At 39.5% G+C, this 19,761-nt stretch overlaps 1 protein-coding gene across 50 annotated transcripts in view; it reads right to left on the bottom strand.

The window, feature by feature from the left end:
- Nucleotides 1-1,004: 1,004 nt before the first annotated feature.
- The window catches only part of Sox6 (SRY-box transcription factor 6), a 689,857-nt gene continuing 671,100 nt past the window's right edge, over nucleotides 1,005-19,761 (bottom strand). For all 50 annotated transcript variants that reach the window (XM_087211270.1, XM_087211269.1, XM_021263841.2 and 47 more), the window contains 2 exons: nucleotides 17,532-17,748; nucleotides 1,005-7,592 (listed from right to left, as the gene is read on the bottom strand). In XM_087211270.1, coding sequence (XP_087067396.1) covers nucleotides 7,289-7,592; nucleotides 17,532-17,748 — 521 coding nt within the window. In that variant the 3' untranslated portion in view covers nucleotides 1,005-7,288. The remainder of the gene's footprint in view (nucleotides 7,593-17,531; nucleotides 17,749-19,761) is intronic.

The raw sequence follows: 19,761 nt of genomic DNA, 5'->3' as shown, positions 1-19,761 counted from the left end.
AGTGGGAGTGTCCCAGAGAAGGGACAGATTCATTCCAGGCAAAATGATGAGTAGGCCTGCGGCTGCGCATTTTACACCTGCCATTGCTTGTCATCCCCTAATACCCCGACAGGCAGGGGTTACTGTCCCATCTTACAGAGGGGCACAGTCTGGTGCAGAGGAGTTGCTTTGGGAAGGTCACACAGCTGGTCAGTGACAGAGCCAGGCCAGTGACTCCAAAGTCCACACTAGGTTGTGTTTCTTATGCTCTATGCTCACCTGGAGCACCGTGGAGCAGGAAGGGAGGGTCTTGAGTTTTCCAAATTTAGAGCCTCTTGTGTCAAACTGGTTTTTCTCTAATGAGGCCTTTTATCACAAGAAATACCAAAAGAAGACACTACCAGCTGAGCCCCCCTCTCCTCAGTTCTGTGTCACTCTGCAAGTGGGGACTGACTGCTAACAGGACATCTGAAGTACTGGTGTGGCTGGTTCCACAGGTCTTATTTAAGGGCCCTGCTCTCTTCAGCCCACTGCCCCACATCCACCCTCAGACTGGAGCACAGGAAGTGGCTCTGGAAACACCTTAGAAGCAAAATCCTTGGAGTTTTACTCCAGGTGCAACTTATCATCCATGGCTTCAAGGCGTGCAGGAGTCCATGTCAGGCGACAGGCGGAATCCCAGCCAGAGAGGCTCTGCGCTTTTGTAAACTGTTTTGCTCTCATGAAGAAGTCAGGCAAATAGGCAGTGACATTCTCTCTCATCTTCTCTTGAGAAAAATCCACCTTGGCTCCTGTTCCTGCCATCTAAATCCACAAGCATTTCCTGCTGCTGCAGCAGCATTTGCTCCACAATGAAGAAAGCAGGCAAGTCTTCCCAGACTACAGGGTTCAGGCTCCAGCAGGCAGGAGCCATGGCGGGGATCGGGGAGTTCCACCAGCTCCAGAGGCAGGCAGTGGCAAACCCACGTTTACTGGACTCCATGAGGGAAGAGTTTGCAGGGCACAGACGAGGCATAACACAGAGGTCATAAAACAAAATTTATCTTTAATTGGTAAGTGTCAACAGCAGTACAAAAGATGGAGTGATGACAACTAGATTAGGGTAGAGAGGACAGTCTTGAGGTAAATGAGCATAAATAGGCAGTTCTTATAGACACTCCCCTGCGGGCCTGCGCCCCATCATGGCATACACATTATCACCCAAGGATGGCATGTCGAACATATCAGGAAAGCACCTTGTGCAAAAAGGAAAAAAAAAGTAGCTAAGGTGCCAACATACACCAGGATAGACAAAGACAGTGCGTCTTTCACTTTTGTCTTTTCCCTTAATTATGAGGCAGAGGAGGGGAAGACTTGGAAAAGTACCACTGAAAGATTATTTGATGCTGAGTTTTATCTCACATCAATACTGCACAACAAAATCCAAGAGGTTTGTGTATGCAATGAAGCTAAGAACAATGATCCATTCCTTTAAATTTGAAGTGATTCCCTCTTTTTTTTTCCATTTCTTTAATCCTTAGCAAACTTTTTTTTTCATTACCAAGAGGAGAGTGTAAGAAAGATGTGATGGCAACCCTTAAGGTCATTTAAAAACTTTACACTGGACTGTACAAGATTTTTTTTGATAAACTATTTACATTTTCAGACTTTCAAACATATTCAAAGCAGCAATAGACACTAGTTTTTATGTTTTTTTTTTCTAATTGCCCAAATAGTTACCAGCCATGGGCCAAGTAGGTACCTGCGTTATACATAGAATTTCTACAAAGAAAATCTGCAGTTAAAATTTGATTGAGGGTGTATTAAATGTCCCTAGAATCTCAAGGGCCACACCCACAGTGTTGCTATAGGAACCAAAGCACAGTACCTTGACAACAGAGTTATAGTTGTCCCAACAGCCCTACACAAACTTTACACTTCGAAACAGCAGCCAGCATGTCAGTCCAGCATGTCAGTGAATTGTGCTGATTAAATTAACATAGAATACAATCTCACAATATACATCACAAACAAATTACAATGTCAGGAAATAAAAGAGTTACAGTAAGATAAGTTATGTAGTAACAGCTTATAAGCTTGTCTAAGATAATAAAAATTTTACATGGCAAATACAATAATGAATGAACATAAATGCTAAGCATTCTAATTTGCTACAAGCTGGAGAAGGGTACAATAGACTGCACTTTCAGAAAAGCAAAAACACGTATGACAAAGGAAGACAAATGGAGAATGCACATGAGCAGACCTGCAATGTGCAGCATACAAAACAGTTAAATATTTGCACATTCCCCATACTCCAAGAGCACCAGCACTGAGGCCTCACTTTATGCTGTGGTTCTTCAGGAATAAGAAACTGCTGAGCAAGATATGTCACTGAGTTGCCTTCAAGCATTCCTATTGCCAAGAACTCGGAGTAACAGAGTACCTGCAGGGAGCACTATCTGTCCATCCCTACCCTACCCTACCCTACCTCTGCCCTAAAGGTGCCAGCATTCCAAATTCTTGTTCACGAGCTTTTAGAAAGCAATCTGTCCCCAAAGAACAAAATGGGATGGGGATGAAAAGGAAATGTGTTTGCATATCAATATTTTCAATGATATAAGTACAGGGGCATGTTCGATAGTAAATGGTAACAGAAACTGAGCGTGATTGGCAGGAATAACAGACAGAAGTTGTTTATTGAGCAATAAAACATGTCAGGGGTAGACGACTTAAGGAAATGATGCAAGTGCTTTGTAAAAGGACAAATGAGGTCATATGATATTATTATACTTCAAGAAGTGAGCTTAAGTGCCAACTCAATCCTTGGACAAACGTGTACATCATCAGGCAAGGCTAAAGCAACCATTTTTGTCACTTTCTCGTTAAAATGGAAGACCCAGTAATAATTTCAATACATTCCTCTAGCTGCATTTCTTTGCAGTTGTTGGCACTTGGCACAGGACTTCTCTCGTGGTTTAAAACTACAAAGTGATTTGTTTTTCTTTCCCTAATGAGTTGGTAGAGGTCAATTCTCTGCAAATGAGTAGATGGAAAGCAGCAGCTTCAGCTGTGTTGTTCAGATGACCAGGCTGCCTTCCTACTGAGGGGAGATGGGCTTTCCCCAAACAATCCCCGCTTTCAGTTTGTGCCTGTGCTTGTGGCTCAGGAGGGTGTGCTTCAAAGCAGCCTGGCTTCACAGGGCAAAGAAAGCAGCCTTTAATTTCAGCCCTAGGGTGATCACACCCTTTTCAAACCCCTGGGTCCTGTGGGGCTAATGTCCAGGAGAGGCCAGAATTTGACGAGCTCAACAGCACTGTGAGCCCACACCTGAATTTAGAACTTGGCTTGGGAGTTGGTGTCAGGACCCTGGCAAATCAAATCAGGCCTGAGGACAAGGCTGAAGAGTATCAGATACCATATGAAGCAAGTTGATGTGCTCCTGAAAGGGTGAGCTGGTCCTCAGGAAAACAACAAAGCTTCCCTACCTCCTTGCAAAGGACACTGGCTGGAATCTGCCAGTGAAGCAGAGAAACTGCTGGCCCAGATGCCAATGTCCGCAGATGAACCTTTCCTTTCTCTCCCCCTTCTCTCCTTCCTTCCTTCGCTTTCCTGTTCCATACGGCCCATATTTATTTTTTTAAGGAGAGGATTATCTACCAATGTGCCCATTCTAAGTGACAAAGAAAACCCTGATCCTGTAAATTCTTGAATGAAGTGAATAATTTCTATCTCTGATAAAATTTTTATCTCTGATTTGAAGATACTATGAAATAGTGCTGAAGAAAGGTTACTTAACACTTTTTATTGTAACTGGCATGGTGGGACTTTTATTAATGGCCAATCTCAGAGGTGAATGTTTTCCTTTAAAATGGCATTCATGCTTCTTGCTATTAAATGGTCACAGAACCATCTTAGGAGATTTATGTGAATTCTCAAAGCAAATTGACTCTCTCAGCTGTACTGGAAATTTACTGTGTTCAACTCATCAGCTTTTTAGAAGAGAAAAAGGGAAAAGCCTGGATCTGTGTACAGTGGGTTCTATGCTGCATGGGAGCCCAAAGAAAGGATTTTGCTGTCCCAGCTGCAGGGCGAATGCCGCTCTCATCATAGCTGATGATTCACCATCCCCAGCAAGTGCAGTGACTTGTCAACTTTTAGTTTGTACCAACACATAAGGATAGAAAACAAAAAGGAAATACATAACTTATAACTCACTATTTGTGAACCAAAAATAAATTCTATTTCTATGTTATATTTACACAATTAGAAAAATCTAAAATGAGATGGGAAAGTCATAAAAACTTTGTTTAAGCCCCACTGAAAACAAAATGAAGTGATCCCTATGATTGTCATTCTTAATTTCCATGGATATTTAGAGCCAAACTTGGCTAATAAATAAAATAAACTGGGTATGCACAAAATTTAGATTCAAATACAGCATTACTATCTGAGCCAATGAAAGACGTTTACAATCAGATCGTTCCTGAATAGCCATTCATTTTTAAGAACATGGCTACGAGTTACTAAACCCCAGTACTGAGGCAGAGCTGGAGCTAAAACAAAGTGTTCATACACATATGTATTTTGCATAAATAAATGAAATAACAAGACATAAAAATGACTCAAATCCGGCAACTGTGAGGCAAGCCCACACGAGTCGAAACAGATGACTTTTGTTCGTGTAGTTTTCGTACAACAGTTTCACATTAGTCAGAAGTGATAAAAAATACCATTTATATCCAGTGATTATAACACTTACGAAACAACATCTGTGAGTGTGTGTTTTTTGTTTTTTTTTCTTACTACAAGCAAAATCAAGTTTCAGTCCCAAAGAACAGTCCTTTGTTCTCCAACAGCCCAGAATATTATTTTGGCATGGTCATAAAAACAAACAAAATTAACCTACTATGCTAAAGGTTCGCCCTTGTGCAAAATTAATTACATACACTACAATGCTAGCCATACAACACTCTACCTATGCAACACAATAAAAAGAAGCAAGAGAGCAAAAGCCAAAGCCAAAGAGAAAGAGAAACAACATGAGACTGAACTGAGGAGGAGAGGTACATAATCAAAGAAATCAGTAAGACATAATAAATACTCATTTTTTGAGAAAAATAACCTCCTCCTCATTTGAAATAAATGTATAAGAACAAAGTTCCAATCCCCAACCAATATTAAGAACAAAACATTCCTATCAGTACCTTAAACAGCTTATAGAGAGCACTCTCAGCTAATGACACAGCTGGTGACATTTTGGCTAGACCTACTTATTGCTATTAGGTATGGCCTGGAGCACTCTTTAAATAAATATGAAGGTATACAATTTTCTCCCAAGTGACAAAATGGCTCAAGAAATCTGATGGGGCCGTTCCTATGTCCTGGCGATCAGGTTCTGGGTTGTCCCATGAGGTGAACTGTCCCATTAACTGACACTCTCCACTGAACCACTCTGGGTGAGTGAGGCTCCCCCTAGGGAACCAGTCCTTGGTTTGGGAAGATCACAATGGGACCCTAGAGCTCCCTGTAGTTAGGATATGGGGAATGGAACCTCACTGCCTCCCAGCCCAGCAGCACATCTCCAGAGCACTCCTTGAGGCATAACTGCCATTCATCTTGTTTACATGTAGGCTTGTCCCCTATGCAGCCACAGACACAGGGAGCCTGCCAGAGGAGCTGGTATGCTGCCCCAGAATCTGTCATTTGCCCAGAGTTAACAGTAGGAACATGCTGTATAGGGAATGTATCCCCCCTTTTTCTTCCATGTATCATGACTATTTGCCTCCACCTTTGCTTTGAGGCTGTCATGTGGCTTCTTACATCTGGGGATTTTGCAAAGAATTCCCAGGACCTACCAGCTGGGACAGGGCAGCAGAGTGTAAAGTTACCAGCCCATGACAGTTTCCCTGTAGACTCCTACGTAGCCCACAAGCCCTGGGCTTCAGTTTTGGCTACATAACTGTCCTGCCTGGCAGTCAACCACTGTTGACCTTTGCTGCTGAATGGAATTCAGGGGAAATGCCACTGAAGCAGATTAAACTAAATTAGGGGGAGAAATTCTGGCAAAGATTTGAGGTCACAGTGGACCTCAGGGCATACCTGTGGACCCAAGTGCATAGCCCTGCAGCCAGATATATACTCATCTTAAAAAAAAAACAACAATAATACAGGTATTTAATATACCTTGTTTCAGAAATGCTTCCAGATGCTCTGGGGACATAAAATCACTATGTACATCTTTTGTATCTGGCCAGAGAAGGAGGTGAAAAGGGGCAAAAAGCTCTTTAGGGAAAGAAGGTGAAAAACAAGAATTATTAAATTAATGCCACCAACAATTTGTTTTTAAATAAATAGTAAGTGGACCCTTGACATTCTGGAATGAATAAATTATTTAAGAGAAAATGTGTTAAGACTGAATGTCAGGGTTAAAGGCAAAGGGATACAGGATGTAGTGAGAGGTGGTCTCAGGAAGAGAAGACCATGCATTAGTATCTGGTGTGGGGACGGCTCTGGTGTGTGGATGTCATACCACGTCACTGATGGCACAACAAGAGGCAAACACAATTGGGTACATGCACTGTGGCAACCTTGTTCATTCCTTACAATATCTTGTCTCCAGATTCCTGAGTACTTTACCATTTTCTGGAAAAAAAAAAGGTGTGGTTTGCTATTTTATTTTAAGATGCCAAAGATTGTCTAAGACTTTGCAGTGTCTCCTTTAAGACTTTCAAAATATTAAGATTCAAAAGTTATGAAAAAGTTTGGCACATTCAAAGTTTAACTTTACATGTGAAAAAAAAATGGAATTCCGAGGCCTTTTTAATATGCTCTACATGCAGCTGCACAAGCCGTGGACTTGTCCTGTTTCACAACACGAAATCCTCAGTTGTTTTCTAAAGTAATTCAGAATAAAAACACATTCACAACCTGTAGGCTGGCACAGCATACCTGAGTGAGAATGTTTAACCCCATCTAAAACAGTAACTTAAACCTTTATCAACATCCAAAAGAAAAAAAAAAGTAAGACAAAAATATAAGACTTGTAAGACAGCTATGGGTTGAGATAAGTTTTCAAGTCCTGGTGTCTCATATTTAATATGTCTTCACCTAAATTAAAAAACAACAACAACAATAACAATAATGACAAAAAAACTCAAGTTCATGAAAAATCAGGGAAAACTGAAATCTGTCTCACACTTTACGAAACAATTAAGACCATTCTGCTGATGTAATTGTGGAGCCACAAATGCATGCGGGCTCTTTAAGAACTTGTTGTTGGGGAGGGGGGTGAAATGTCAGAGTATTTTAATTCAGCAAACAAAACTCCTCAGTTGGCACTAACAGCCTCCGGGGCTTCGTTTTCACTGCTATAGTCTGATTTGGGATCGTCTTCATAGTCGTCGTACATTTCCATTTCATCCTCTCCGTTCATCATTTCGGTTCCAGTGAGGCTTCCACCGTCTGTCTTCATTCCGTAAGTGCTCTGGATGACAGGGAGGCTGGGCTCCGGGCTGGCAGAGGTGCTAGAGCAGTCAGATGTCATCTGAGGTGATGGTGTGGTAGTTGCCATAGTAATAGCACCAGGATACACAACACCTGTTCCTGTGGTGATTGGAATCTGAGGCTGTTGCCTGTATAGAATCAAAAAACAGAATGAAACAGAGGGGAATTATCTTTAGATAATACCTCTACATATGTTCTTCAGGGTGAATAATAACTGTAGGGTGCCAGGTTAATTGAATGAGGTCCACATATATTTATATTATATGTAAGTGTAATATAAATATATATTTTTTAAGATGAAGAATGTAAGGTTTCACTTCAGGCCCTGCACTCAATACAAGTAAAGCCAGAATTTGAATCTATCTTGTCACTTGATTCGAATTCTATCATTCTTTCCATTACCTATGTTCAATATACAGACCTACTGAACTTGCTATATCTCAAAGGTCCTGACTTCTCCAGAGCCCATCAGCACCCAGGCAACATTAAGCACCTGACAGTGATACAATTTCTATGACTCTTATATTGAGCTTTGATTGCCTGAAGTCACCACATAGATGACAGAGGAATCTAAATCTATGCATAGGAACATCTTAGAAAAGACTGGTTTCCCTGTCATTGAATCAAATTCTAACAAGAGTATATTTCTTGTTTCCTAAGTTTTGAGTAAATTAATACAAATTAAATTTTATGCTAACTTGCTCAAGGTAGTGAATGCATCATTAAATTTACAACTGAGCTTTCATAATTGCAATAGAAATATTTTTACTTAATTATATTACAAATGTAGTTGTAAAAGCTTTTACAAAATTTTTACTTTTACTGCAATATCAACCCACTTTACAGATTTCCCAATTTGGCAAGCCAATGTAAACTTTGCAGGTCAACCCAACTATTAAATGGTACATTTTCTTTTCATAAAGGACAGTTTCTTTTCACAAAGAATAAGTTTATTTTTGAGGCATTTTAAAATTAAAATTCTATAGCTACATGTCTACTAAGTAAATTAAACTGAGCTCTTCTTATGTGCTAGGACTATACTCAGGTGCTTTCACTTTATCTTATTTTATCCTTCAATAAGCCTAAGCATATCATTTTCCTAGTTTTACAGATGAAGTAATCAATTAAGGTTCAGAGAGTTTAAGTTGTTTGTGCAAGGCTACATAAGTCGCACGGCCAGGAGTTGAAATCTTCCCTGTGTCACAAATCCTCTATTAGATACCAAGTTTGGGGTGAGAAAGGCAAGTTCAAACCATCAGAAAAAAACAAATTTAAATCAGAATCAAAATCTTCTAAGCTGGGCTCCAGATATTTAAATTGTTTGGACATTAAGTTGGCAATGAAAGGCGAAAATTAAACAAGTAAATAAAGCATCTGTACTCTTACTTTCTGGCACATATGATTAAAAAAAAAAAACCCTACACTCTGGTGGTGAAAAGAATTGTCTGTTTTAAGCCCTCAGTCATGTCTGAAGTCTAAAATGGCAATGGTCCCACCCCAGAGGCTATTCCTCACATGGAGAAAACGATGGTAGCGCAGCTCCACAGAGTACTACAGTCACCAACAACTATTTTGGATTGCACGGGAATGCTAGAGTGAGAAGTTATTCCTGTAACAGATAGTTTTTGCTTCAGGAAGAGCTTTTCTAGGAAGAAGTTTATGTGATACAGGGAAGAGATGGCAGGGTCCAGAGCCAGACTTAGGTTTAAATCCCAGCTCCACCAGTTATTGGTTATGTGGCACTGGGCAGGCTACTTATCATCACCAACATCCTCCCTCCTAACCTAAGCTTCAGAATTTAGAACAATCATACTTACCTGATAGGTTTTCAATTAGATTAGGTAAGAACATACATGTAACAGAATAGGAAGCAGTGCTAATTCCCTTTCCTTTTCCCCAGAGATTACTTGGTGTAAACTTCACAGACAGCAAGCATACTCCGGGTCTTGGAGGACACCAAGGAGATCACAAAGCAGTGATCTGGACTGACTGTGCGCACTGCCTCAAAGGAGCCATTTGGAATCAGTGGCAACAACAGACTGTAGGACAATATTCTGGGTCCTGCATGACCTGCAGAGACTTCTCTCTGGCCCAGCATGTGCAGAGAAGGGCATCAAGTTGGGAAAGTGTTATTTTCTCTGAAAAATGACTCAAAAGAAAAATTCCTGAAAGGCTAACATTTGGTCCTGTAAAACCTTTTTCTAGTCCTAACTCCCTTCTTTCTCCAGTTCCTGAAATCATCCATGTGCCTCTGGAACTCAGATTCCAGGGCTCCATGCCACATCTTCTTGCTCCAACTGAAACCTGGCTCTCTCTTTAAGACACTGCTCCACCTCAGCCTCTTAAGAGTTGTCTGTTTGCTTTCCACTTCTCATAGTAACAATGGACTTGGAACTAGGGTTGGCTACTTTCTAGCCTCTGATTGCTCTTCCAAGTTACTTTTTATGCTCCATCCTAAAAGAACTCATCTTTGAAGGTCATGTCACTAGACTGTGTCACACACTAGCATCATTAACTTCTCGGTACCTGGGCATTCTCCCTGGTTGCTTAATGATGTCAGCTCTCAGCTCATTGTTGCCTTCTCCAATGTCACCTCTGCCATCCTTCTGGGTGAATTCACTCTTCATAAGATGATCATTCCACCACCTTGCTACACATCTCAGTTCCTTGACCTCCCTGTATACTGTGATCCTCTGAGCCCATCTCCATCTTAATTGCCGACACTCTTGCATACAGCTAGCCTTATCATTTCCAACCATTATCCCTTGCTTGTCTGCTTTTAAACATTCTACTCTCTGAGTACCATACCTTGTCTTTCTAGTTTTATCCCTCAATGATTCTTCCACCCTAAGAGGGGATCAATGATTCTCTCACCCCATAAGGACGTATAATTTCTTGATCTTTCAACCTACACTCACTGCCTTCACTTACCTGGGCCCTCAGGGATCTCTTCAGTCAGCATAAATTCTGTGGTTACTCATTCTCTCACAGATACTCTTCACTTTCTTACCTGGCAAAACTCTAATTTCAGATAAACACAACTCTATGCCTACTCTGTTCAGTCACACAGATGAACTTAGCTGGAGAAAGCACACTACCATGCTTACTACTCTCTGAGCTAATGAGAATGAACTTCAAATCAGTCCCTAGTGCTGTGCAACCATTATATTGCACATTCTTCTATCCCACTTCTATTCCCTAACATAATGATTCATACTTTCTCAACTCTTGAAATGTCCAATGTCTTCTTTTCCATTTTATTACTCTTAGCTGTCTTTTTATTTCATGGAGAAATATGCAACAGTCAGAGGAAGATTTTCACAAGGTTCCACAAACACATCAACTCACCTGCTGTATCTGAGCTCGTATCCTGGGCCCACCTTCTACTTTGAATCCATTCATAACCCAACATAAGGCTGAGTCTTCTACTTGTCCACTCAAATGATCCATTCTTGTTAAAGGTATCTCCAGCAATCATTTCTTCTGTCTATATCATCAATGTCTCCTCTCCTGTATCATTCTCACCAAAGGGGCTATAATTGCTCCTACAAAAAATAACTCTTTTTGGCTCACATCCCCCTCTAGCTATTGTTCCACTTTTCTGATCTCCTTAAGCAAAAGTCTTTGAAAGGCTGCCTGTCTGCATTTATTCTTTTTAATTCTTCTTCAAGTCCATTTCAATCACTTTCAGCACTACAACATAGCTTATGATCTGGCCACCAATGATCTCCTTACTGTTAAGTTCCAAAGTCAGTTCTTGGTCATCATCTTACTTGACCTATGCCATGAGCAGCATTTGATGCAGTTGATCATTTTGCTCCTTGCTGAAACACTTTATTTCCTTCTCTTCTAAAATACTGCACCCTCCAACTTCTTGCTATCTCATTACATGTTCCTCCAAGTCCCTTACTGTTTCCTTCCCTCTGAAATCTGTTCCCTTCTCTCTGAAATCTAAGTACTTAAATACCCAAAGGTTCATTCTGTGCCTATCTTCTCTTCTGTCTAAATTTATTCCTGTGTTGATTTTGTCCACTTCTATGGCTTTAAATATTATCTATGTGCTGATAACCCCCAAAATTATATTTCTAATATGTACCTGAATTCCAGGTTCATAATATAACTGTTTTATGCCAAATACCAGCTCTAACAAATAGATGCAAAACTGAACTTGTGACTATTCTCCCACATAGCTACTCTTGCCACGGTCATCCTGATTTCTCAGGTAATGATTACTTTATCTTCCCAGTTGCTCAGGCCAATCTTTTGCAACCACATTTCTTTTAAGTCCAATATTCAATCCATCAACAAATCCTATTGCTTGTCTCTCAGGGATATATCCAACATCTATCCACTTCCTACACCGCCACCCCTCCACACCTGGCCCAAGCCACTATCAACTCTAATATGGTTAGAGTTGCAGGCCACTCTCCCTTCAGGCAAGTCTCATACAGTGGATAGAGTGATGCTCTCAAAAGCTAAGTCATAGTACAGTACTTGTCTGTTTATAAAGCTTCAATGTTTTTCTGTCTCACTCAGGGTCAAATTCAAAGACTTCACAGCAACCTACAAGTCTTTTCTAAGTTCGGCTCCCTGTTACTCTCTAACATCTAGTAATCCTCCCATCTTCTCATCCTCCTTTGTTTCTGTCACCATGTGCTCTGTCTGCTTCTTAAACAAACCAGGCACAATCTTTCCTCAAGACCTATGCACTTGCTGTTTGTTCTGCCCACTTCTCTCAGGTATCTGCACAGCTTGCTCCCTCACCTACTTGGGTTTTGTTTTTTTTTTAAACTATTGAAGTAGGGTTTCCTGTGGCACTGTATTTAAAATTATTAAATCCCATCCTCTAAAACTCCCTACCTCTTTCCCTACTTTTCTTTGTTCTAAGGCATTTATCACTATTTTATATTCATTTATTTGTTTACTGATTATTTGCCTAACTTCTGTCACTAGAATGTAAACTTTAGGAGGGCAGGAATTTTTACTGCCATAGCTAGCTCCAGAGGCTACACTATGCTGCAACATAGGAGGCACTCAATGAGTACCTCCTGAACACATGGAATGAGTGAACGAGAGGAAAAACAAATGGAAAACCTATGTCACCCATTCTAGAGGGGATAGATATAGTGAGAGTGGATGTGTGGGAGGAAGGTGGTGGAGAAAGGTATGAATACAATTGTCTTTAGAGGCTCGAATGATTGCCCTCATAAATAAGGGAAAGATTTGTTCTAGGAGAGACCAAAGAAAAGGACAAAAACTAGCCTACAAAGTAGCAAAGAGGTAGACTTATTACTCAGTGAAGAGCAAATAACTTTCTGGCATTAGGAGATGTTCCACAAAGGAACCACCTCCCATAGGAGGTGGGGAGTGCTCCAGCCCTAGAGGGCCCAAGAAGAACACAGAAAGGACTCGACAGTGGCTGGCTACTTGAAATACACAATGTCTCAGGCCTCTTTGAAGGTAAATTGATTCTGTGGATGCAAAATCATAAGCTAACTGTCATGCTGATCTTGTCATCTTATTGTCATTATCAGCCTAAGAAGAAACAGGAAACATTAAGTGAGCATACCTCCTTGTAGCTGAAGAAGCCTGGCTTTCAAGGCTTTCCAAAACATTGCTGTCCTCTGCCTGTCTTACATTTTCTTTACTGTCAGGGAAAATTTCTAGTCTAGTCTCTTTTATAATTGAACACTCTACCCTCCCCCACCACCACACACCCAAAGTGTTCATGCTCCTTTTTATGCTAAAACAGAAATCTACTTCCTGCCAACCTGACCTGCCCACAACTCAAGTCCCTTCTTCAAGAATACCCAAATGGTTGGTTGGTCCTAATACATAATAATCTTTCTTCCTCTGAGTTTTACTTTCTCTTGTTCATAACATCATGATTAGCATTTCATTATATATTATATGCACAGACTATGTGTTCCGTGTATGAGCATGCATGTGTGTGTAACAAACTATTATTTGCTAATCTAGTCATATATGTGTCTAGCTTCTCCAACTACGACACTCTCTGAAAGCTTATGTGTACAGAAATCATGCCTCATACTATATTAATTTACAATTCTGGCTACCCAGCTGGTTTCAAATAGGCCCTTACCAATTGACTGGCTAATCAATGAACAAAGTGAAAAATCCAGACAGCAGGCTCAAGTTTTGTCTATCAGGAATTACTTTCCTAAAAAGCATTTTTCCTTCCTTTACAGATCAATTTCAGAGTCAAAATTCAAACACTGCAGATTTCACAAATAGGAGTAGCTGGCAGGTATTAGGTCTTGAAAATAATGAATGTATACATCAAAAGAAAAGTTGTAGATGTTTGCAAAACTGTATGCATGCAACTGATCTCAACAGAGATGGCCAAGGACCCTCCCTCCCAGGACAAGAGTTATCAGCTGGCCTTGAGAGGGCTCAGCACTGTGGCATGTTTCCAAACTCACCTTTGCAAAGGGACTGCATATTTGCATTGGTAAAGCCCCATTGTTTGCTAACCCATAAGACCCTTATAGATTGTATAAATGAAGGCAACGCAGCAGTTTGTTGCATGAGAAGATAGGCTGTATGTTTACACATCTCTGCAGCTGATATTGCTGGAAGGAATGGAAATAATGACAGTCTGCTTACTTTACTGGAGGGGTTATAATCCAGCTTCCTTTCAGGAGCACAATACTGAAAACAATATAGCTAGTTTATGTCATTCAGTTACATTTGTAAGTATTTTACAGGCTTGATTCAATCCCTTTGGGATTAAGATCAAAATGGCAAATGTTCGAATCATTTATAGTATAAAGCCTAGAAAAGTAATTCTTATAATAAGAAATATACAGTCGGCACATAGCATTATTTTTCTAGAATAATATTTACTTTAATTTTGGGCTTACCATGTGTCAGGCACTTGTTCTAAGCACTTTCCACATTAAGTTATTCATTCTTCAGAAGGGACTTTTGTTGTTGGTTTTACTGTCATTGTCATTGTTATTGTCACTCTACATATAAGAAAACTAAGGTGCAGAAAGCTTAAGTAAGTTTCCCAATGGCAAATGGAGGGTTCAGAGGAATAAAGACTGATGTGTATTAGTTCCTATATCAAAAAAGGAGCAAAGCTAGTATTTGAGCCAGAACAGTCTGGCTCTAGAACTGACACCTTTAACCACTATACTCTACAGCCTCTAAGCACTTTGTAGGCTATAAATGAGAGGTAGGTAAAATGGTAGAAAGGACATATGTATCACATTCACTCTGAGTTCTGCCATTTCCTTATTAGCTGTGTGGCCTTAGACAAATTACTTAATATCTCTGAACATTTTTTCCCAACCCTATAATGGGGAAGATATTGTCTATCATCTAAATTTGATGTATTTACAATTATCTGTATAACTCACTCAGCACAGTACATAGCATACAGTAAATATTCAATAACCTGCCATTATTGTCTTAAAATAGCCTTAAATTTAATACTTTCAAGTACCAGGATAATTTTATTTTGGTTCACAGGTAAATTACTGAATGAGTTTCAAAAAAAGGCAAAATATTTGTCCATAATTCTTTAGGAAAAGACATCATTGTAGGTACATGCATCCCAATAAATATAATTTCTATATTGATAGTATTCTTATTAGGATTGTTACAGAATTCTGATACTTAATCTGCCAATTGAAGGGGTTAAATCCAAGTTACAAGCTAATTGTATGCTATTCCATATTGACAAATTCATTTCATAACAGCTGAGTAAAAAAATCTAACTCATCAGCTACAGTTGTGTAGTCAGTAAAATGCACAAAAATGTTGAGTAATACACAGTTTTATTGGCTTTAAAGTTATGCATGTCTTTCAAAATCAGCTATAAAAATTGATCTCTCTCCCATTCCATCAAGAAGTCAATGGTAACCTTTGAATTTTTTGTTTGTTTTTTCTCCCTGTTTCTCTTGCCATAACCTCACATCTAATGAAGATCAATTTCCAAAGATGAACCTCAGAGAGTTAATAATCTATCTAATATAACTACTTAAAGAAAATATAAATCCACAAGTGGAAATAACACCTGGCTTTATGTAGCAAGTATTATCAAAATAGGGCAGAGGAAAATCCTCAACACTGAAGAATAAAGAATAAGGCATTCTGCTCATTACCTGTACTTCTGTAGCCCCATTCCACACTATACAGTGATTCTTCCGTAACGGGCTCTTCTACTCTATGAGGAACAGCATCCCTGGTCTCTAAAATTCGAAATTCCTTTATGTACCACATACCACAACAATATACCTAATTATCTCCGAGTTCTCTTGCTCAAATGGTCCAACTATACTCATGACTATGCTAGAATAGACAGCAGGGCATATTTTGAGAAAACACAGTGAAGACAATTCCTTTGTTGCTTGGGATGATGAAAGCCCAGATCGTGATTCCAATCTTTTATTCTTCCTACCAAAAGGGCACTCTGAATTGGTATTTTTAATAAATCTTCTAATTAACATGTAATAACCCAATTATATTTTTGTGTTAAAAGTATTTTTAAAATGCATTCATTAAAATACAGAGCAAGTGGTATTCCTATTTTAGCATGCTTTCATTTATTAACATATTGGGATCTTCAAATAATAAAGTGGCTTAAGCCTCTCTTTATCCCTAAAAGGTTCAGCCATAGTATCAAGAAATTCATTAATATGTATCTAACATGATGTGAAATATAGTGTTACTGTGATAGTAAATACATATTAAATAGAAATGGCAATGCTAGAATTCACCTTTTTGGATTTTGAACTAAGCACTATGTAAAATATTTTTTGAAGCATTGCCTCATTGAATCTTCATAACAATCATACAAGATAGGAGGTATTATTCATTTCATTTCTCGCATGAGAAAACAGAAGCTTAGGGAAGTTAAAAAACTTGGCCAAGTAGGTGTCCAGGCCAGTATCTGAACCTCAGCAGTCAAACTCCAAAACCCATGCTCCTCCCAGAGACCCCAGGGCTCAGACTACTTTCATTGGTTTGCTGCATTTTGTATTCTATTTACTATTTCAAATTAATTTTATTCTTTGAAACACACACTTCTGAAACCTTTTTTGTTCCACAGAGTTATCTTTTGAGCACCTGTAAGCATAATAAGCAGCTTTTTACTCCCCCTTTAGGGCCTATCTTCTTCTACCCATAAGTGAAGCTTTCATACTCCCTGGCAAAGCACAGCTCCTCCGCCCTCCTCCATGTTAAAAGCAAACGTGGCTTCATTTTCGCTTACTCTGCTTCTCTTTTGCTAGCCTTTCCCAAGTGTCTCCCCCTCTGATTCCAGCTGCTTCTGCTGGTGCCTCCAGAATGGCCTGGTGGTTTCCACCCCCCTGTGCTGCTAGGTCTGGGTGTGTTGGAATCTACAGGCATCTGCATCCCCACTTATCCTGACTACTGTGGTTAGGAGGGGCCTCTTTTGAATGCAGACAGCCAGTCAGCCAAGTGGAAATTTATACCAGAAATCTATTACCTAATTTTTAAACAAAATGACATGAAATCAGACTTGAAGATATCAAAAACATGTCTAGTTTCTGATTTAAGCAAGAAAATCCACATTGTTACTGCTTCCACCACAGAATAATTTACTGCAACAGGAGTTCTGGATCTTATGCCAAAAATAAGGTCTTCTAACCAATGTCAAGGCCAATTATCTTGTGGTAGATCCCACAACAAAAGCAGACTATTGTGATTAGAATCAAGCACCACCCAGAGAAGCTGGGAAGCTTCTGGGGATTTCTTAAAGTCAGTTTTCCCCTGCTGTGTGTCTATCTAAATAAACTACCAGCAACTCTGTGTGTGGGCACTGAGTATCTTACATTATCGAGGAGGACGGTGGAAGATGCAATCAGTTGGGAATGAGCTGTGCGGCTTTGTCCTGCACAGTAGGAGCCACCACATCTCCAAGGCTGCAACTTCTGAGGATTCCACAGCCAAGCCCTTCCAGCATGTCACAGCCTCCTCCCTCTCTAATCTCTCTCCCAAAGGTACTGCCAGGAGCCACCTGTGGTTTTTTTCCTGGGACTGGAAAGCCCCAGTTGGCTCTGTCCAGGAATACATACCCCACAGTAAAGAACTGCCTCATTTCTTGTCGCCGAGACCGCATCAGTTGCTTATACTCCCCGATCCGGAGCTTTTTGCCATCAACAATGCAGGTGCGTTTCGGCCGGGGTTTGTATTTATAGTTTGGATACTTCTCTAAGTGGATCTTGCTTAGCCGGGCCTGCTCTTCATAATAAGGCTGCTTCTCCTGGTTCGACATGGATTTCCAGCGAGATCCTGGACATAAAAATAGCCTTAAGTATCTAAGTGGTCAAGGCAATATATTTCAGTAGATACAACTAGAGTTACAACTAGATGTACCTCCCCAGCACTTTATTCACCTTGACTCTGGCCAGCTTCCATTGTCACATACCACTGAACCTCCCAACCAGTTTTTTAGACAACAGAGCAAAAATAATTCTGTGTATGATGCAGTTATTGTATTATTTCTCTCAGTAATTTAAGGCTGATGATGTTACGTTTTTTCAAAATGTATCTCTGCTACAAAATGACCATCTCCTACACTAAGGTATTTCCCTGTTCATCTGCTTCTCCCTTTCAAAAGAGTTCAAAGCCTAAACTTCCTAAGCATACTTATGAGAATGACAGGATTCTCAGGAAAAGCTCTGATGGTTCCAGAAATTCAATCATTTTCCCTCTCCAAGCACCTTTAGCAAAGCTGACCTCTGATAAGGTATCAGCAGATGTTGATATCCTTCCACACGTAAAAATCTACTGCCCACACCATCTTCCCTGGCCCAGGGTAATTAAAAAAACTAAACTCGACTTAAGAAGTCATCTTTAGAAGCGGAAGGTACAGTTGGAATTATATATACCATTTTCAAGTACTATAAACTCCCATTCAAAGCTGTACCGATACAAGCACAAAAATCTTTAATATGGTTTACACAGGAAGAAGGAAAAGTATTCACTTCTCTAATATTGTTTATAAAGAATGATCTAAACACTTGATGAAGAAGGGATGTGTTTTTTTACATGTATCAAATTGCATTTTTGTGTCTCGCTGGTGAATAAAGCAGTAACAGCTGTGCAGACTGGATGTTAGCTATTCTTCAGTGGAGATTTTTCATACATAAACAAATGGAAAAGTTATACAAATATTCTACATAGCCAGCAATATCCTGGTCTGCCTTAATAGCACATCCATCCCTGCTCTTCCTGATTGTTGTGCAAAAGTTGTGTGGAATAGCTATGCAGATAGGTTTCTCTGTGTTCTGCTGGCTCCCAGAAGCTTAAAGCCTAAAGTAACAGAGGATTCTTAGTATTCCTGAAATGCTTGGGCTTTAAAGGTTACATTTTAATGAATATACTTACTATATTTCTAATAGTTTTTTCATGGATTGCACACCAATAATATAGATTCTCCATAGCTGCCAAAAGGGAAACAGAGGGGTCTGTGCCCTTCTGAATGCTTACATGGCTACTAAACTGGCAGGACACAAATATGAAAATAGCAAAGTTACATATCAAATTATAAGGCCAGAATAGCATTGATTTTTTTAGAATGTCTTTTAATTTGAAACAAATACGATCTGTCCATTAGGAACATCTTGATTTAAATGGTATTTAAAATTTTTAAAAATCCCTATGCAAATCTCTGAAACTCCAAAAATAAAACTCCACCTAATTATAAGAACACTTAGTATCCATTTTGAAATTCAAAAGTCAAAATGAAAAAAGAAAGGAAAAACTGCATTTTAACATTTTACCACTATTTGATTCTATGTATGCTTTAAATTTTCTTAGAGGTCACTGCTTCAGAAATGTCTCAAAATCAAGTTAAATTATTTATATAGTGACAAAACATGTGTATTTGTGTGTGTCCAGATCACTGATATTTACTCAGGTTAAATATTTATTGCTTTTGAACAAAACATTTAAAAAATTAAAACCACAGTTTAAGTCTCTAATGTTTTTCAGCTTCTTAAACAGCTCCCTTTGAGACTTTGTCACATCACGACAGCTTAAATAGAACAGTGCCTTCTGTGTTTTTTCTTTTTAAAGAGGAAACATGTTGACTGTAATGCTGCATGTTGGATAAAATATGTTCAATATGTTGAACACAATAATTCCAAACTGTATAATCTGCACTAGGCAAGCTTTACGCTAATAGAACAAGGCTTGAATTTAATGCTGAGAAACTAGAGAATCACTGGCAATTTACCACAAAATGGGCCTCTGCCCTGTGGTCTGTGTTCAATGCACTGCTGTGAAATTTGAACTAGTCAT

This window comes from Heterocephalus glaber, unplaced genomic scaffold (assembly GCF_053883595.1).
Source record: "Heterocephalus glaber isolate CG9 unplaced genomic scaffold, H.glaber_assembly_v1.0 deba00001428, whole genome shotgun sequence".
Classification (NCBI taxonomy): domain Eukaryota; kingdom Metazoa; phylum Chordata; class Mammalia; order Rodentia; family Bathyergidae; genus Heterocephalus; species Heterocephalus glaber.
This window is presented reverse-complemented; position numbering and strand designations above follow the sequence as displayed.